A 21711-nucleotide genomic window follows, 5' to 3' on the forward strand; every position below is an offset into this window, starting at 1 on the left:
CCCTTCTGTGCTTATTGTGGGCAATGCTGCAACAACTTCTAATGATTTTTTGATGACTTTCGCCTACAAGAGAAACAAGAGAATCCAGGCAGAGTAAACCAAAACTACATCCAAAACTTTTTCACCCTACCAGGAGTGCTGCATAACTTTGTCATATATATGAAAATCTAGAAGAAAATTATTGTAAAAAAATCTGGACTTATTCCCCTCATGAAAATTTGTTGTATTGCACGTTGACTTCAAAATGTTTAATTTGAAAAAAATCCCCAACGAGTAGAATGTCATAGGCTATTTCTGTTGGGAAGTCAAGGCTTTGCAAATTCTAGTGATAGTAAACTAATAGAGTCAGTTGCTTGACTGCAAGAGGCACAACCCTTATTGAGCTAATTACAGCTCAGAGCCAATTGAGGAATACTGAATTATTAAGGTCTTACTGTACATTCTCAGGCTGTTAATATCTATTAGATTACAGCTGCATTACACTGAGCACTCATTTCAGCAGGAGATTAGAAAGTACATTTATAATGCTGGCTACTCTTTGGGTGGATCATGGTATTTACATACCATATGTCAGCATGAGATTACAGAATGATTTATGCTTTTTGCCCAGACCTTTCAGTAAACTGCAACTGGCTCCAGTAAACTATGAAGCTAAACCCCCATTCTAATGTGATTCTGACAATTCTACTCTCAGGGAAAGACCACCAGTGACTGTTACAATCAAACTCCATACAAAGCAGCATTCGACTTGCCCTATCTCAACACAATTAAGTGATCCCCGCTGTTTTTCCTGTCAAGAGAGACACAGAATATGAACTAGGGAGATCCGCTTCACTGGAAATGAACTATCCTAAATTGCATACACAGAAAAAGTGAATAGCCATCTCACTTTTTGAAAAGGGAGCCTCTCCCAAAGCCCATACCAGCTACCAACACTCAGGTATCCCAGTTCCCTCTGTAACAATGCAGAGGGCATCCAATAAACAAGGAAAACTATTTGTATTTGTGCAGTTGTTACCTGAAAGTAGATACTCACACTGTAGATAACGCCAGTAGTGTGCATCAAAAGAGCTAGAGAGTAAGTACCTAGATGTATGCACAAATTGATTCATCACAAAAAAATCTAATGGTGTAAGAAAATACATTGATTTGACTTGATATTATAAATAAATTGACTTGATAAATATGTAATGGTTCTGACATGGCAGTGAAGAACATTAGGATTTAACATTATCTGTTTAAAGCTGAATGGAACATATTTGAATGCTTATCTATTGCAAGGTATTTTAAAGATGTCATGTCAAATGAGTTGTAAAACTTAGACCAACAAAAAATGCTGTAAAACCTTAAGTCCTTGTAAATAATGCATCACCTGTGCGTATATATATGTATGCACAGCAGTCTGTACTTTAGCTTCAGCAGGTAAAGATGTCACACACCAAAAGTGTGCTTGATTACTGTAACACCAGGTTTACTAAGTTTCACTGTTTCAGAGTCCAGGAACAGTATGGGCAGGAGAAGACTCACCAGACTGAGTTGTCCCTTTCATTCCCAGCTCCTTTGCCTTTTACATTTTCTAAACCAGTTAGACCTTTGATTATGTTTCATTAAGGGAGCTGGCCATGACAGCAAAAGGAAACTACCATCTTCTATTAGGAAGATTTCCAGGATAATGATAGATGAAAGCAGCTGTCATGCAGGACATCAACATTATCTATTTGCCATTTTATCTGAAGGTTTTGTCCATTATCTGAATGCCAAAACCCAATCACACATGGAACACAAATGGAAAGGCTAAGCAGCAGAAGTATCCCTCACCTTCCCTCCTGTCTAGTTAGTAAGGGAGGCTCACTAAACTGTAGGGACATAAGGGCTATTAATGCTGGAGCACAGCAGAAGCCTAGGAGAATCAGCCTTGTAAATATTTCAGTGGCAGCAAGAATATCGTGAGATCAAAATACCCTGTTTGTCATCAGCCTTGTCAGGTCTAACAGGTACCTGTGCCTCCTGAAAGCATCCCATTAGCGTGAGGGGACGCTGGGAGGACAGTCAATTTCAGCTACTATCCTATGCTGCCATCCTCTCCCCTTACATCTCAACAACAGTAGAGACTTCAGAGCGGGAGCATACAGGAAGGGCCTGAGAAATGTAGGCTTGTCCAAGTGTGAAGGTTTTGGTTTATTACAGCTTACTACTAGTCTGTGACAGACAACAGAAAGCCTTTTGCCAGTGGATGTGGCAATTGCTTTCAAAGGGCTCTGGCCTAATAAAGGAGGGGGAAATGAAAGAAAGCAAAAGAAAGGATTTTATCTAGAGGAATAAAACCTACACGTCTTCAAAGTTATTTACCTTTGTCCCTGCTGAAGACACTGCTGGTGGCAGACTTAGGCTGCTGTTCTCTTCCTCCTTCTTGCTTCCACAGTTGAACATGAAGCTTGAAACAACCTCTGTAGCTTTTAGTATTTTTTTTTGCGATATTCAGGTGGGTAATAACACATCCCAGCTTTCCCGTCCACATGCAAATGAAGTAAGAGGTAGAAAAGGTAGCCGTGGGGGAGGGGGAAATTTAGAAGGGTATAACCATTCTTTAACACAGGGAAAGTATTTGTGCACCAGGTTCAAGAATTCACTCCAGGAATTCTTAGGCAAAACTTGCATGCAGGGACAACATAATACACTTCACAGATGCCAAGTTTAACCACCTGGAATTGAAAAAGAAAAATTCTTTGCTTCAGGTCATGAGAGTAAATATACACCAACAGATCCTGGACCAGTACTTGCAGGAGGATGTTTTCAGCTTTCCAGGCCTGCACTTGAGCAGAGGAACCAAAGAGAAATCTCAGCTAAAATTAAAAGAAAGCAAAAGAATATAAATCACTATTGCATCCAAGGAAATTCTGGTTTGTTTCTTTCAAAATATTGCACAAATACTTCGTAGCCTTTTAGGCTGTAGCTGTATTGCTTAGAAATACTACTTTATCTGGGAATATGAATTCCTTCACTGAAAAGCAAGGGTAGTTTGCACAGTGGAGTAACAACAGTGGAAGAACTGAAACATGCCTTGAACTTGAAGGTCCCCCGCTTAGCAGACGTGAAACACAGCTACATAGCTGTGCTTTACTTATTTACTCAGTGTAGAAGGAAAGCATGCCCTCACTTATCTATTTACTCACTTCTTCAAGCAGCTATAGGTCCCCAACCCTTGGACAGTAGTTTCACTGAGCACAAATCTCCTCAATGCCTCCTACAGCTACAGCAAAACAAGAATACTTACTAATTATTACCTATTGTTCACATTGCAAGGTCAATTCCCTATTGCCTAGAAAATAGTATTTTTTTTTCCTTCTAAATACACTAGAATTTATGTTTTGCATAGTTATATCCCTCCTCCTCTCCATCAGGGAATTAGAAAGATATTTTCAATTTAAGATGTCCTTCAGCTAGAGAGGGATGGTCCAGTTCCTTCCTGGACCACAAGGCTGATAAAACTGGACCCTCATGCTCTCCAGAAAAAAAATGAGTGCCAAGTTGTTTGATCTTAATGCTGACGAAAATGATCTTTCCATGCAATGCTGATACAATGGGCCTTCAATGCATCTGCCAATTTTTCAGCATTCTGAGGTATCCTCCTCTTTCCACATATTACTCACGTAAAATACACACCCCACTAACTGCTCTGTCACATGCAAGCAGCCGAGGAGAAAATGTTCCTTAAATATCAGTAGCTTCATCCTTCAACCCTCCTCTCCCCCCTTTTATGATAAGCAATTTGTGTCAATTTAGAATATAAACATTGTGCTGAACACCTCAACAGCAGCACCAGTCTAAGAAATCTGTTCCGTTTCAGGCAATATGTGGTTACTCAAGACAAACTGGAAGGCCGTGTATCCTTTATTTTGCATTAGAAGTTCCTTATATTCATCTGTGCAGCTGAAATGTTCTAAACTGAACTACAGCTATTCCCCCACCCTGATACAAACTTGGTTTTAGCAAACAAAGTAAGTTTTATTTTCAAGTGAAAAGGAAGCACATGAATACCACAGCATAATGTGTAAAAGAGAGTAATTATCAACAAATCTGGAAAGGAAATATGCAGTTATTGTGTTGTTGCAAAAAGAATTCAGATTCTTTGGAATATATAATAATGGCTATAAATTTAAATAATTCTACAATATTTCCTCATTTCCCAACAATAAAAAGTCCAAATATGTCTGATGTCTTGAGGTGAACATTTGTTATTTACCCTACATCTAAAGCAAATACATGGAGTACTTTAAATGTTATTTCTAAAGCATCTTCAACTTATAATCACAAAGTGTCTGCACTTTGCAAATCTCCTGAGAAAGATCTTCTATTGACTCTAAAGAAAGGAATTTAAAAGGGCATCAAAATGTTAAACTTCTCACCAAATATAAATATAACCTCATTTAATTAGGGAAACAGTTTAAGATATGTGTCTTGGAAGCACAGAAACACAGTTATTAAAATATCAGAAAAAAAAGTAGCATTATAAAACATTTAACTCAAAATCAGAACAGTTCTTTAATAATTGCAAATGAACTTTTTACAATATCAATTTTCTAACTTTCTGGGCACACTTCCTGGTAAACACTTGAATATCCTCTGTGAGTTACAAAGAGTAAGTTTCCTGTGTTATACAGATAAAAAAACCTGGACATTCTTAACAACTTGGCATCACATCTTCTTTTAAAAAACAGATCACACAATAATTTAGACAGCATTTATAGCATTATAAAATCAGACTCCCCCTCTTTAATCACTCGCAAGAGCAGTCATTAAGAATACAACAGCTTTAGGAATACAAATAATGAGGATGTAAAACTATCTGTGCAAAACTGCATTATTTTTACTGTCTAAAATTTCAGGAAGTAACACCGCCAAAAGCAGAGAGAGGATAACAAAGACAAACAGTCATGAAAGCAATGCTACCTTAGATTTTCAAACAGGAATCACATTATGAAGTAAATATTAGGTAAAGAAAAAAAAATCTGATGGCACCTTGAACAGCAATGACAAGTGTCCTGGAAATTGCAGTTGAACAAGAATTCATACAGGTTCATGTTAAAGTCTCTTTCAGGAGTAGCGATTGATTTGGGGGTATCAACTCTAGCATTTCTTTCCATGCAAAAATCTATCTTTCCAACATCTTTGCTTTGCGGGCTACTAATGCATTTAAGAATGAGCAGTCTTTTGAGGAGTGTGCTTTCTTCCATGCATCTGAAATCTTTAAAACAGCTGGATCATTGATTCCCTGGACTTCCCTACTCCAATCCATTTAACTGCAGAAGAGAAAAGCAATCTTTTATTTTAAGGAATACAAAGCAAGAGCAGACTGTAATAAAAAAAAAATCTTAGCTGAACAAGAACTATACTATAACCCAAAGAAAGAATGCATATTAAAACTTTTGAAAATTTTCAGTTCAACGACTAAATTGATGGATTAAAAGAAGTAAAGCCATAATCATAAGTGTCACCAGGTGACAGGGATCACAATTACCACAGCTATAAACTAATTTTCAATATTTTGCATGTTCATTTATACAAAATACCAGACAAGTTTCATGTAGCAGAAGTAAACCAAACCAACAAGAAGAACAAGAAGAAAATCTGTTTTCCTTACCAGGAACACCCAACTCCATTTCTATAAAGCGAACATAATTTTGTGCATTTACAGGCAGCTCATCAAACGCTCTTGCATTTGATATGTCTGTATCCCATCCTGGGAGTGTCTCATACTGAACCTCTACTTTATTTAAGACCTCCTGGTTGGCTGAGAAGCAAACAGAAACACAAATGTTATGTTCCCAAATATTATACATTCTCTACTATGAAACATGTAACTGTAAAGCTTTTTATTCTTTTCTTACACAAAGAGGTTTCCTTATAAGATAATACAAGCACTGAAGGTTCTGAAGTGTCATGTTTTTGTTAATAGGAGCATAGGGAAAAACAAAACCCAGCAACTATCAGGACTTCTTAGATTTTAGGAATTCCAGTGCTCAGTCACATGCATAGACTTTGCTTAAACCACAATCTTTTCAGTTCAGGAAACAACTTTTCAGGGAAAATAATTCCCCAAAATGTTTTTTTTTCTGAACAAATACCAAGATCCAGCTTCCCCTTCATGAGGGAATTGTGAAAGCAAAATTGAGCACCACCTTGTAAGTATCAGGCAGTTAAAGCACATTTTAAAATGGCATAGGAGTGTACTTTTTACTAAACATAGTCATAAAGATGCAGGTTATACATAACAGACTTCTGATGCCCACCGACCCTTTGCCCCAAAACTCTACAATGCACGTGCCAGCCGGTGTGAAGTCCCACAGGCTGTATGAACAGCAACTGTTCCAATTGCTTCTCAGAACAGAAGCAAGAAGCATATTCTATTTCGTCCTTCAATTAGTAATTGCTACAATGTTGTCCATTAACTCCAAATCCTGTGATGATTTCAAGTACTGAAAAAGATTCTAGGCCTATTGTTCTGCAATTGAATCACTCCAGTAATTATCGGAACATTACTCTTGGAATGACACGGGGCAGCAAAACAAAAGCCTTAAGCTTGAAAATGGGGAAAATACATTGATTAGAAAAATCAGAGGCATTCATTCTTGCCTTCCTGAAAAAGACAGTTGTCTGCCAGAGGCACTGTAATTAATGTTATGTAGGCTCTGTATCTCACATCAAGTCACTCCTGCAAAGACAACTAGTCAACCTGGGAGAGGGTTTTAGGTACAAGAGGCACAGTAGAGGTACAAATACAAAGCCATAGCTCATCCCCTCCAGTATGTGTGTAGCCAACAAACTCAAGCTCAGCATACTGAAAAAATTGTCCTGGTGTAGGCAGTACTTCAACAGAGCAATGTTGTAAGGACAGCCTTTATGAACCAGGCATTTTGACTAAGGCTGAATACTCTGCTCTACTGTCACACTCTACAAAAGCAAAGAAATGTGCCATATTTCGACTGAAGTGTTCACAGGTTAAGGCAAATGATCCTGGATCAATACTTGTGGTAATCCGAGCAGACAGGCAGGCATATTAAGGATGTTGCACTGTAAAGGCCAAGGAAGCACTTTATTTACTGCCAGCAGTAACAACTGAAATATTGTCTGCTGTCCCGATGATCTGTAGAACAAAATAGATATACTCAAAAGTGCCAAACCACAACTAATCTCCAGGCAGTACAGATGGTCACTAGCCTCTCTTTCTGATGAGGGAAAGTGACTGAACACCTGACCTTGAAGGTCCACAGGCATTTTTACTTTAAAGCCTCTCTGATGAGGTTACAGAGGGAGAAGCTGAAAGCAATTGAACTGAATGGTCTCATTTTGACTACAATCTTCCATTAGCCTGTATTAGCTCAATTCCTTACTTTCCCAAAAGAAAGAAAAAGAAGGGATACATTTCTTGATATTTCAAATTATTCTTTAATTTTGTTCCAGGAGATGTGATAAAAGATGATGTGTGGTGAAGACAAGCCATAAACTGAGCTCAATGTAGTAACAGATGTAGTCACCATCTAGATTTGACTCAGCTCTTCACTAAGGGGATTTAACCTTCTAGGGTTTCTAGAATATTCCGTAAGAGCCTAATTAGATAACAGACAGCATAAATATAATATTGTAATTTGGAGAGTGATGTGATATTACTTTCAGCTCAGAAATAATAGCTTGAATTTGGGAGTTGGGACCACTGCAAGAGAAAGATCCACCAGCAATTTCCAGAAACTGAACATGAAAACAGTCAAACAGGTCAGACCAAAGGTGCATCTAGAAGAGTGTTCCAGCTCTTTAATCTGTAGCAGAAGCCCAGGGAAAAAGGACAAGGGAAAAAAGCACTCAAGAAGTAAAGCTTCTCCAAAATAACCTCCCAATTTCCTACAGATCTGTTTTCAGTTTCCTGAACTAGAGGCTGTGTGTATGTCTAGTGCGATGAGCTACCTCTGAACATAGACAGGAGGCATTAGCAGAACTAGACCACAGCTTTCACATTCCTTTTAAACTGATTAGCTCAGAGCTAGCAGGGATTTCTGTCTTCCATGAACTCGCATTGACTGGCCAGCTCCACAGAAACGGCCTCAGTAATAACAATGGAAGTCAGCTGTAAATTTACAAGACATTTTAAGTTCTTTCTTAAGAAGCAATTACAAAATGCCCATAAAAATCCAAGCTAAAAAAAAAATCCTGAGTGAGACTCTTATGATTCTGTGATCCAGGTGGAAAAAAGGAACAATATATGAAATATGGCATGCTTTTCCTGAGATGGTGGGTACTGTGTGTGCTTCTAATTTAGAGACAGTCATTTCACAAGAAGGGTAAATCACGAACATCTCCAAGAGAGTGGGAGGGTAGGAAGGGGAGAGAGAAAAATAGTATGCCAGTGAGAGATTCCCAGACTAGATCTCTTCTAAATTAAATCCAAATGTCAGTGGCAAATTTGAAAAAGAAATTAAAAAAAGAAAAAATTATAAAAGCACACAGCATGCAGCGATGCAGACATCAGAGAAAGTCTAATGGTGTGCAAAACACGAGGTGGGAAGAAAGTTACCTTTTGTTTTTTATGCCAGGGGCAGAGTTAACCTGCAGCATATGTGCTGAAAATGCTGCCAAATGTTGAAGAGTATAGCAAAGAGAGGTGTGGAACACAGAGGCACTGTGAGAGACAGCATCTTCCAGCTTACCAGAAGTTCAGCTCAAACTCCTTCCTGACACTTAGGAAGGAAGACAGAATGTCAACAGCTTCTACTAAATTTCTACCAGAATTCTTCATTGTTCATACAGTGCAGAAAAACACAGTTATGCAGATGAGCCACATCGTGCTGCTAGGACCATAGGCCAGCTACCTGTTACCTGGGCATATACAGGGAACGAAGCTTGCCTCCTCAGGAGGATTCTGGTTTTATCTCAGACACACAAAGAATAAAAAAAAATACTGAAGTCTTAGTGCAGGATAATATGGCCACCTGCTTATGTAATCTTTAATGATGGACTATGAGAGAAGGTCCTCCTGGCTCAAGCACAAGACAGTCCAAATAGCCCCAGGTTAGATGACAGGGCTACAGGAAAAGTACTTACTGAGCAGTTCTCAATTCAAATATGCCATCTCCATTATGTTCTAAGGCCATTTAAAGCATACACAAATGTCCTTAATGTTTTGATGTGGATATCAATCAGGATTATCTAAGCCTTAAAAAGGAAAAGCATTCCCTCATTTAGTGCAAGATGAGTCCTAAATTTCCTGAATAAAAGTGCATGACAGGTCTTCCAGCATGCATTCAGATTGCAACTGGCACTTTTGTTTGAAGATACTGGAGGGCAAATCAGAGAACTCCCACAAGCACGTGGAGAAACAAAAGATTTTTTTTAAAAATTCCTTATGAATTACTGTAACAGGTATGTGCCATTTTCAAGGACTACTGGCACATCAGCACTTATTCCTTTATATGTAATTACATCATTTGTACTTCATAAACCCTGCTGTGAGTTGTGTCCAATTACTACAGGTGATCTCCTCACCTACAAAAAGTTTTTCGATGATGATATCATATGAAAAATTTTAACCTGTGACCAGCCTCTATACCTGAGTTACCAACTAGAATGAAAATGGACATCTATGTGCACATTAAAAAATCAAAAAGCTCAATCTTTAGTACTGTTTAATATTCTTCCCTTGTTCTGGATTATCTTTACTATTGTAAACTGAACAAGATGCGTTATCTACAAAAACACTGGCTTGTGGTATTTGAATAGTTTTAACATGCAGGTACACTGATGAAGCAAAAATGACCACTAAAATGACCACTGCCTTCATCAGGAACTACAGTTGCTATCATGCTAAGCTGATGTACTTTGGTAATGCAGAAGAAAACAGACTTGCTTTCAACTAAACTAATTGTTCATTTCCTCCACCCCTTTTCCCTCTTTTCCACTTTGTAGGTGTAACAGATTTCTGGCTGTTCTGTGAACCATTGAAGGAAGTGAAGTTAGAAAAGTAACACACGCAGAGAAAAATGTGGCTTTTCAAGAGGATCAGTTCTCTCATGTAGTTCACAACGTGCTTAAATGAAGGCCTGGCCTGCTAAAAGTGGGGATCAATACAGTAAACAGAACAAGGTAACTGGGTTTAGAGTATGAATCAAGCTTCCAATTTAGCTTGAAGGTGATTCGGGCTGTATAAGAGGAAAGGGATAAAGCAGTAACAACATTTGTTTTAGAAGTTTTATATAGCACTTTGCATCCTTCTAGTAGAAAAGTGAGAGTATTTGGTAAAGGTGTCTTTAGGGTGCCAGTACAGGTGTGGTAAAAGATGTCTCTGGTGCATCTAGGAAGACATTAATGCTTTGATGCTGAAGTAACACATTGCTGTCCTAAGTTTTACAAGTGAAATGCATTTAAAGTGTCAGATTACATTTCACCAAAACCTAAAACTGTTGAACAAGCAATCTTACCAGGAAAATGAGGTATGATTTCACCATCTAGTTTGTATGCAACACCAACTTTGATTTCTGGAAATACATCCAAGATGTCCAATTTGGTAAGTGCCAACCTACAAAGAAACATTACTCTGGTTAAACAAGTTCAACAACTCTTGAATCTTATCACATTTAAAAAAAATCAAACATAAAATTGATTTCTACAAATAGCAATTAATTATATTTCTTTTAAAAAACACTCTCATATGGCACTAATCTATTATCTGGTCTGACTTAAAAGAAAACAAAGCAAAATCCAACAACTACCCAAACAAAACAAAACAACCTCAAACCACACTTTGTGTTCCATCTTTATATCTAGTACTACAAGACAATGGCAATAATCAAAGAACAGGTATTCCCTCATTGAGGTGATTGGTCTATAGCTTCATGTGTTATAATTTTAATATACAATTTATAATTTTAATGAGTATGCTGCCAAGATACTTTATGACCATTCATTTGAAATGGTTTCATTTCCTCATGCCTGTTGCTGTCTGTTCCTGTCCTCTGCCAAATATTCCTGTCCTACAGAGAAGGAAGCAAAATAATCAAACACTGGCTCTGAAATACCTGGCAGCATCTTATTCTAAATTAAAACCACGAATGACAGGAAAACCAGAAATATTTTGGTAGAACATGTATTTACACTGTTTGATCTACTACAACTTTTACACCAGTTTGTTTCAGACATCTTTTTCATTTTAATTAAAATCTCAGTCACATCCAGATTTTCTACATTTGCACGTACTTACGAAGATCCTGGTGGGTTCCTATCTGTCTTATTCTGAAAACAAACTAAGAAAACAAAACCCCAACAACTACACTGCATTTTAAGGTCCTTTGTTATGCATTTGATTTTGTTTGGGTTTGGTGGAATGGTAGGGCTTGGGGTAGCTTGAAGCATCAAGTACGAATTTTTAATGAGAAATAGTGATGTGCTACAAGTAGATTTTTCTTTCCTTTACAAGTATGAAAAGGTCAAATATAAAAACGTTTAATGGTAGGAAAAATGAGGAAGAGCTAATTTATCAAAATATCAACAATCAACAAATCAATACTAACAGTCTGAATGTTCCTAATTAGTAAATGTGCAATTTACAGTAATCTGCAGCATTTCATGATTTTATGTCACTTTTCCAGCAAAGCTGTCAAAAATACTCACGCAGTAAATCCATTGATCATGTAGGCGTATCGGAGTGAGACAAGGTCCAGCCAGCCACACCTTCTCTTTCTACCAGTGGTAACACCAAACTCTTTACCTCTCAGTTGCAACAATTCTCCAATTTCCTGACAAAGAGTAAGACTATCACATGAGTATGTGGGGTTTTTTGATTTGCAGTACCTCATGCAAGTGTTTACTTAACAACATTTTACAATATATAGCAAATTGTCTTAGAAGTTCTTCCCCCAGTTTTCCACAGTGCTGTCCATTGGGACCAAAACGGAAATACAAAACACTACTTCTAATTCAGGAGAATGCTTTTTATGCAAGTTCCTCAAACTTTGTTGCCTCCTATTCCATAGAAAGGTCTAAGAAACTTACAATCAGATTTGGCAGTCCTGTAAACTCAGTCCAGAAGCAGAAGACAGACATCCAAACACAGTCATCTGCTTGCATTTAACCATTAACTCTGATGTTAAATCAGAGAGACAAGACAAAACAAATTATTTCACCCAGTCACAGGTTCCATCTAGGGCTCTAATACCCACATTATCTTGTTCTGTAGGAAAGGCACCGATTCCAACTCTTGTTGTATATGCTTTCACAACTCCATACACTTCCCCAACATTCTGTGGTGGCATGCCCAGGCCAGTACACACTCCTCCAACTGTGCAGTTTGATGAAGTCACAAAAGGATATGTGCCTATTAAAAAACAAACAAACAAACAAACAATGGTTTTAGAAACTTATTAAAACACTTGTTTTAAAGTCAGGGGTTTTGAACCTAACATGGTGAGTGCATTGCACTTACCTAGGTTTTACAACACTAAAAACCAGAACACACAATAAGTTATTTTGCAGTCAAGAACACATTCAATGAGCTCTTAGATTTGTACGTACATTGCCTGACCCACCTCTAGCAAAAAAGTTTGAAAATTTACCACTTACTTCAACTGGGACAGAGGCAAAGGTTGACTACATTACAATCCTAAATAATTGAAGTAAGACAACAGAAAATCAAGCCTTGCTATCTTATATAAAATATACTCAATAATAGAACAATGCACAAATTTAAAGGGAGATTAAAGAAAATGGCATATAAAGATTAAAGAATACAGGTTTTACATTTTTAATTTTGGGGAGAAAAAATAAAATACAATCTCTACATACTGGTCAGCACACTATAAGGATAAGAAATTGCAATAAAGCACAGAATTCTGGAAAGAACAACTTTGCTTCCATAATCAAATGCAAAAAAAAATCATTGAAAAAAGAAGACTTCTGGACTGTAGTCTAGTTTATTAGTGGTAAAAAATTGTCTCTAGTTAAATATTCATTCCTCATTTAAAATACAGCCTGGACTGCAAAGATAAGAGTTAAACATCTCCAATTCCTTAGGTTTTTATTTTTTCTCTCTTATTTTCTTTTTTGAGTAATGGAAAATAAAACGGAGCATGCCAGTCCTTAGCTGAATTGTGAACAAATACTTCAGTCTCACAATAACTACACATAAGCAAGAAACTTCTACCTCATGCATCAGACAGGGGCTTTTTTGTCTTCAGATATGAGTCAGAGATGGGTATGAGAGAACAACCAAGAAAAAAGGAACTGAAAGCAACAGAGTTCTTTCAGCAATACAAACAACTTTAAAAAGTCAGAATCCTTCAGAGACTGTTCAGTGAGATTTTGCAGATTAGCTTCAATTGTCTATAGGTTCTTTTGCTTAACTCAAATTGCTCAAGAGAAAACCCCAGGCTTACAGGTGATATGGAACAGCAGTTTGCAAGCATTAGTTTTTATCTTGCTTAGAACACATAGTTGAGCTTTTTTCTTTACTAACAGGTAAGTGTAGCTAGTAGATGTCAAAAACAGAGTCCATGAGACAATTCTTACTCACTTTTACCTCCCAGCCTGATATATTTACACTGGTTTATTCTCACTCAGTGTTTAAAAACACAGGAGAACACACATCCCCACACCTGCACCCCACCCCCAACAAATGCACACGTGACCTTCATCACAGGCTCCAGGAAAGCGGGATGGACTGCAGGGCTGGGGATTTACCATCCTCACTGACAACACACAAATGCACTTCAGTATTGACTTCCATGCAACAAGGCACAGAAAATAGCCCCATTCAGAATGCTTAATAATCAAATTTGGCATTGTCAAATGTTTTGACTAGGACTTATCTATTGTTAACCCAAGTGTCCAATCTACTGATGCTGTCTGCCTAAGCAAAGTAGATACTCTGTGCATGTGTCTCACAGCACAGACAGGAGAAAAACCCTTAGGGACCCAAACATCTCTGTATGTACACAGCCATACCTAAAGAGTATCAGACTATTTGAATCTCCTATTTATATAAAACCCCAAATCCTCACCACTTAAAAAACCCAATAACCTAGAGTTTTCTGTAAATATTTTAGTTTTGCATCAAAGATTTCCCTGTAACAAGGGTATTTGGAGAATTCTTTCCTCTTTCTTTTTTTGACATGTTAAAAAAGGGTATGTCTTCAATATTCAGATAATCATGAGAAAACCTGGTGCTTACACTTATAGTGACTAGTCTAAGACATGTTTTCCTCTTAAAAGAAGAGGCTTTCAAATACAGTATGTTTGAAAATGCCCAATGTCAGAACTCCTATCAGTTGAAAGCAGAGTACATGCCAATTTCATATTTGTCTGTCAGCACTCCTTACAGATTTCTATTTCAGAAACAGTTACAAGGCTAGTGAGACTGAAGAAAAATGTGACAAAATGCCAGAGTTAATCATAGAGACTACTTATGCCTACACAGAGATATAATAAATTACCTGTCCTTACACTATAATGATAACCAAACATAATCATCCCATAAAAAAATAATCTGCTTCTATCTAGAAGCTTCTATTTTTATTAACAAAATTACAGTGTTTTAAGAAAAGCTGCACCATTTTTAATATCAAATTGATTGGAATAACCTTTTCACTCTTGCCTCATTAGCAATCCAGATTACTGACACCTTTCCTGACATTGTGAGACAGGGGGAAACTGAGGGTTATATAAAGATTTTTGAAAAATGGCAAGCCATTTTTTCAAGTCAAGAAGTATTTTGCCTATATACTTTGCCTCTTAGAGCTCTCCATTTCTCCAATGTTTTCCATAGGTATATACAACAGTGAGTTATTTCATATGAAATTTATAGACACTGAAGTAATAGGTACACTCTGAAGAAAAGCCACCTGATCTTTACTGTTATTCAAATAATTAACCTTGTGAGAGTCTAAGACTTTTTAAAATATTTTTAACACACCCACTCACCCACCCCTGTATTATTTACTAGTCATAGAGAGCCCTGTTCTTCCAAAATACAAAACAATTCTGCCATAAGAGCAGCTAAGCATGGAAGAGTTTATATTTAGTGTTCCTCTTTCACAACATAGCAACATGTGTCTCAGAAAGGTTATACCTACCAAAATCTATGTCCAGCAGTGCTGCATTTGCACCTTCTACTAAGATCTTCTTTGGTGGTCCATGTAAAGCCTCATACATGAAATAAACACCATCCCTTACCATTGGTTTTACTTTTTCCATGTAGCCCTGAATAATACAAAAGACTATTGTATAGTACAATTTCATTATGATAAAGGCAGCTAGAGTAGAATTGTTACTGTTCCCTCATAACAACGCTCGTATTTAATCCAAAACGGAAAGAAATGCTAAATATGGCATAATATGGGAACAAGAGAAGAACATGAGACTCAGATTTACACAATAGACATGTGTGCTCTTTCTAGAAGGAAAGAAAGAAAGAAAGAAAAAAGGGGCAGGAGGGGGAGGAAAGAAATAAAATCCAAACTTTGGAATACTTTAGAAATATTCAAGCATGACTACAACCACTATACTTTACTGAATTTGGTATTTCATTTTTAAATTCTCACAATTCTCCCCCAAACTCAGCATGTGGGGAGCCAACAAATGCACATGTTTGTAAATGGTCATTTCTAAATAAAAGTTACTTATTGGAATTAAGGGTCAAATGCTTGATTGCCACTGAGTAGCTGGATGCAAGAAGCCAGTAATGTTCAGATTATCACTTGATACAGTCTTTTTCCCCATGAGAACATATGGAAATTCTCATTTTAACAATTTACTCCATATGAAGCACAGTTTGTCTTTCAGAATGTAATCAAGTGCATTAGCATAAGAAAAGTAATTTTCCTCAAGCTACAAACACATGTGTTTCCACTCTAACAATGAGTTTTAGATATTCTGTGATCCTAATGTGTATTCAGTAAACTATAAAGCATTATGAAGCACTCAACTAACAGGTTTCTAGGTCTACATACTGATAAAAATACTACAACTCAACATGTGCAATGGACATTATTTAAAGGAAATAAAACAGGAGTGCTAAGGACTCCCATATATTCTATTACAGAGCTGTAAAAATGAGCTTAGTGTGAACTAAGGGTACATGAACGATGATTTATTTGGCCTGATTTTCAGGAAGAATTAAACATGTAACTGTGCATGCCCTCCCTGTTCCACACATACCTCAATGGTTTTAAAAAATTTACCAGATTTGGTTGAAGTTCTCTAAGGTTAAAAAAAAAAAATCTCATACACTTAAGTTTCTATAAAAAGCATGAACAAAAAGGCTGGGTGTGTAAGGGTAAGACACTTCACAATTTTTTCTAATAAGAACTCAGACGCAGCACAAAAAAATTAATACTGCTGAAAAATCTCTGAACTGTCCCAATTGCAGGAAAAACACCAAATCAGAAATTGTAATTAACTACAAGATTAGTTTGCTGGCAATCAGGCTTCATTAGTTCTGCTTCAATCAACTTACATTTTTCTATGTTGCTAGACACAGGTTTTTTTCCTTAAGGCTTGTAATTTAGGATAATAATTTAGTTCAGTTCTTAAGTTTCTGACAAGGAATTCATATTCTGCTTTACAACGAAACATACTTTACCCAACTACAATCCTGGTTTTTTTAATCCTAGACAGCATGTTTGAGCAAGTGGAAGTATGTCAGAAATAATTCTCCGTATACAAGCCTTTTTCTTAAAATTTACAATATTCCCCTTGAAACCAAATATTGAAACGTTGCATAAAGTGGGGTCAAAAGTGTCCCGAAGGAGAGCAGGCTCTTGAAAACGGATACACAACAATTTTCCATTATATGTATTCTATTTTAACTCCTCACACAAGCATCAGTGGCGAAGGGATTTACATATCAGTAGCTGCACACAGTGATTGGATCATTTAAGAGACAGAAACAGACTTACCTTGAGCTTTTCCAATTCGCCTTCAATATCTATCTTTAAAGTAGGATATATTGCTTTGTACTGATTGGCTAACACTTTGAATCTGGAAAGCAAAAATATTTCACTAAGGTTTTTTTTTTGTTTTTCTCCTCAACCCCCCCATCAACCTTAGGTTTTATTGGTTACATATCTGCAATAATTTGTTTTTTAACAATTTTAAATAATAAATTATATTACTAATTGAGTATAAAACTTAATAAAATTCTAGATAATTTTTATATTTAAAAATAAATTTTAATTAAAAAATAAAATTGACAGGAACCACATGTAATTTCTTACACAGGGTACTTCCCAGAAAGTGAAAACTACGCTTACAACTTGTGTATTAAAATACAGAAATTACCTCTCAGAAAATTCATCAAAATCAGAAACAAGATCACACATCCTGAGTCCACTTCGAGCTGCCTTTGAAGAATATACTGGACCAATTCCTTTTTTGGTAGTTCCCAAACTTGCAAAAGATAATAACAGGAGTTATTCTTGATATCAAACTAAGGAGCTTTTCCTTTAAAGACAGTACATCCTTGGCATAAAATGAAATATTGTTAATTGTGAACATTTAACCTTATTTTAAGCATTTAAAACAAGATATTTTTATTATGCAATCTAGTTTCAGAATACCCCTATTTATACATGCAAATATGTTAATCTTATATATACTTCTGGTTTTAAACCAATAACCTCTCATACTTAAGTGCATTCTTAAATATTTACTTGTACACAATTTCTAACTTTTATACTTTAAGAATCAAATGTCAAGAAAACATCCTTCAGTACTAAGAACTGAAACTAGCTATACACCTTCCTAAATATGGTCCGGAACACCTAAAGAAAGTTCTCCATAAACCCACAGCACAAACAGTATGGATTTCAAGTTTGTATACTAGAAATATTTTATTTAATTCTAATACCTCAGTTGGAACCAGGAAAACAGAGAACCCTGCCAAGGATCCAAGAGTGACAATGATACTCAGAATGCTGTATGTTAAGGATTTAGGAATGGATTTTTCACTGCAGCCGATTCTGAAAACCTGAGTTTTTTCTTCTCCATACCTGCCCACTCTGCCTAAAAAGCCTTTTTCAGCTTAGGTCAATGGTATCATAATATACAACTTGCTTGCACTGACTTTACTGTGAGAGAAGTGCTAGTTCAGAAATTGTCTTCTGCCACAGTCCTGCTAAACAGCTATTAAAACAGAGCCAAACTCCACTCAGCACAGGCAGGTTATCAAATATCTTCCCCATCACTCAACAGATTAAGTAACTCATAAGAAGTGCAATGGCTGCAGCATTTTCAGAAGTCTGCACTACATTGCTAAGCTTAGCTTTGCACTTAGGCTTAAATATTTTGATTTGTTTGGTTGGGGTTTTTTCCTGAGCAGACACACAAAGCCTTATTTTCTTCAATTATAAATTCTACATATGCAGAGTGGCCCATAGTTCTTCAAACTGCCTGAAAGATACCATATTATGTCTCAGTTCAAGAGGGTCTGCATTTCAAGTAGGAGGCACAGGTTGTATCTAAACTCTACGTTAAAGAGTACCAATTGCTATGCGAGTGAATTAAATACAGTTCATTATTCATTTTAATTAGGTCCTTAGTAGTTTGCATTAGATTCAGAACTATAATCTTATAAAGAAACCTGAATTCTTCCAATTCTTCCAATACCAAGTAATCTCAGGGAGTGATGTTTACCTCCAGTTAAAAAAAAAACAAACAAAAAACATTCTAATCAACTTTGCATCACACAGTATCATTTAACCAGACCAGGACACTGTGGACTAAATAACTGACTCCAGCCTCCATCCCACTTCATACCCTCCACAAAGAATCTTTTTAAGGAGGGGCTGATTTCCATTTATTTAGTTTCATTAAGACATACCAATTCATAAGAGAGTTAAGCTGTCAGAAGACTGTATTTACAGACGTTACAACTGTGTAAGCAGAATGTACTGTGTTAGATTACCTTTTCTATAACCTTTCTGCAAGGCAAGCTACATGAACCTTATGTGTGATTGTTTCTGAGCTAGATTTGAACAGGTAAGAGCATTCAGTGAAAATAAAATTACCATTTATAATGTTCAAATTGTTAGGTATACAATTTTAACACCAGATATGCTATGTAATCAAATCTACAGAAAGATGTATCAGCAGGCTATTTCAATTCCTCATCCCCAACAAACAGGAGACAATCTTTGATAATCCATGATAGCCTGTTCTTAGCCAGCCTGTAGCACTATTCTACCCACTTTAGTTAATTACACAGTCACTTAAAAGTTAGGAAGAAATTGCATAGTTTTAACAAGTTTGAAAACCATATGATTGTTGCAGAATTTCAAGAGCACCACAGAAAGAAGAAACACAGCATTTTTAAGAGTGACTTAAGTTTTCTAGCTTTGAGTAGCTTTTTTTCCCCTGGGTTTCTTCAAAACAAATTAATTGGGGCTTTCTCTTACAATCTTTAACGCTAACCAATAAAGTAGTTACTTCCTCCAAGTAACTGATTGACTGACAGTGCTTTTAATTGCAAATATTGTCATATAGGAATTTTGACTTACTCTCCATCAATATTCAGAAGCAGCTGATACACACATACTGACTCCTTAAGAAAAGTATATTCTTCCAAGTACATATACATATATACACACACACATATACATATATATGTATGTATGTGTGTATATATATGTGTATATATATATACACACACACACATATATATACATGTGTATGTGTGTTCTTTCTGCTTGCTTTTGAATTCCTAAAATAACAGGTAATGAGACAGCTGGTACAGCACAGTCAAGTGTGAAAATGACCCAGTGTAAAAATAACTGATAAATTATCACTCAATAGCAGCCTGTGTGAGGATCCACCCAAACCAGACACTCCCTTAAAAGGAATGATCACAGACGATACCTTTTACAGGTAAGGATGTCTGAATTACTTCACATCCACACAATCTCTCTTTTTGGAAGTCTGTCTAGGTTTATTGCTATCTGAGAAGTCCACAGTGCTCCCTTACTTTCCAGTTGCAGACATGTCACTGTTAATTCTGACAGCATTTTCATGATACCCATGAACTAGTGAGCTACTTGGAAAGCACAAGTTAAGAACATAGCAGATAGTTTCTGGAAACTTCAAAAGCTTCAGAAAGTCATTAGCAGCCTGTAGTAGACAATGTGAATATTTACATTCACTTCCAACAATAAGGCATCATGAGATACCAAATTAGTCATAAAAGAGACCTTTCAGTTATTTAGAGATGACAGACATGTCCTTCAATCTTCATAACAAGAAATACATTTTTACAGAAATAAATATCTCCAGTAAATAATTAAAACATTGGAAGCAGGAACTCTTTTTATAAAGCAAATTAAGAAGTAAGAACTTTTTTCTAGGGCAAAATATCAAGAGAGAACCCTTTAATTAAGAATATAATCTTTCACTAGCACCTGGAAGTGTTAGCAATGCTCCCTGCATATTCCACATTGAAGAGTTACATAGATAATTAGTATTTTTTTTTACTAAATGACACACAGTATCAGAAATTCAATGTATTAACTCATGTTTGTACAAAGTCATCCCACATTTGACAAAATAAAACTACCTACTTCTTTCCTGCTTGTTCCTGCCTCTGTTGCTCTTGGATGCCATCAGCAGCTTGGTGGAAATCAAACACTAAGAAAATAAAATAGCTTATGTTGAATATTTGTGTGAAACAAATGACCATATCAGTAATAATTTCTTGAAATAAACTTCAGTCTGTGTTTTATCAATGTGGAAAAATAATATACACACTGAAGAGAGGCAAATAAAATGACGAAGAGTTTTTTCTGCTCTTTTACAAGTTACATTTTTTTCACATGGAAGAGTTTTAAGGTTTTTCATGTACTTTTAAAAAAGTGTTTATTTTGTAGAATATTTGCAGACTAAGTGTACACATCCCCCAGAATAACCAAGTCATTTCAACTTTGTAGTGACCAAAAAGATTATATGGATAAAAAAGGCCCATGCAGCAGAAAAAAAAATCCTAGAAATAGATGGTAGTAACAAAAGGTCATACTGCTGAAATTTAGGTGGGAACTTGAAGTGAACTTTCTCACTCATTCTAAAGATTTCTTAAACAATTTTATTTTTATGCTTTAGACAACATAAATTAAAATATATTTGGAAATCCAACAACTCCCACCAAAATCTGTTATGCAAACAGAAGTCCTCTTCATAAGGCCTGATTTCTTTTAAGCATTATACTGTTATCAGTGACAAAGGTTATGCAAAGTATCCTTTGCATCAAATCTTTATCTACCATAAAAGCAAAAAAAAATCCAACCAAAATCCAAAATCTTTCAAGACTCATGTCAAATAAACACTGGTGGCACAGTTTGCAGGCAAACAGAAACCAACCTAATTTTCTTAAGTACTACCTCTTTAAAGTTAAAAACTAATGTACACATTACACAGGAAAGACTGAAAACTTGCAAGAACAGATTCATTTAAGCAGTACTCTAGTCTCTCTAGAACAAGAATGGTTTTCCTGTTTACATTATGAATTTATTTTTGTGTTTATTTCCACACATTCACGTATTTTAAAGGATTACACTGTGCCCACCAGCAGCTTGAGCCTATCTCTGGTTGCTCTTTCGTTACAGACTCATCATTTACAGATCACCAACACCCATTTTAGAGAAGACATTTTTATCATGGCAACAGATCTTCAGATCATCATCTAAACTTTCT

At 36.2% G+C, this 21711-nt stretch overlaps 1 protein-coding gene across 1 annotated transcript in view; it reads right to left on the reverse strand.

Moving 5' to 3' along the window:
• Nucleotides 1-4517: 4517 nt before the first annotated feature.
• The window catches only part of ADSS2 (adenylosuccinate synthase 2), a 39322-nt gene continuing 22128 nt past the window's right edge, over nucleotides 4518-21711 (reverse strand). Inside the window, exons 5-13 of the mRNA XM_071575006.1 lie at nucleotides 20586-20652; nucleotides 17317-17424; nucleotides 16935-17016; nucleotides 15111-15237; nucleotides 12204-12358; nucleotides 11656-11780; nucleotides 10467-10564; nucleotides 5642-5791; nucleotides 4518-5300 (exon numbers count right to left, since the gene is read on the reverse strand). Coding sequence (XP_071431107.1) covers nucleotides 5248-5300; nucleotides 5642-5791; nucleotides 10467-10564; nucleotides 11656-11780; nucleotides 12204-12358; nucleotides 15111-15237; nucleotides 16935-17016; nucleotides 17317-17424; nucleotides 20586-20652 — 965 coding nt within the window. The 3' untranslated portion in view covers nucleotides 4518-5247. The remainder of the gene's footprint in view (nucleotides 5301-5641; nucleotides 5792-10466; nucleotides 10565-11655; nucleotides 11781-12203; nucleotides 12359-15110; nucleotides 15238-16934; nucleotides 17017-17316; nucleotides 17425-20585; nucleotides 20653-21711) is intronic.

This window comes from Pithys albifrons, chromosome 2 (assembly GCF_047495875.1).
Source record: "Pithys albifrons albifrons isolate INPA30051 chromosome 2, PitAlb_v1, whole genome shotgun sequence".
NCBI lineage: Eukaryota > Metazoa > Chordata > Aves > Passeriformes > Thamnophilidae > Pithys > Pithys albifrons.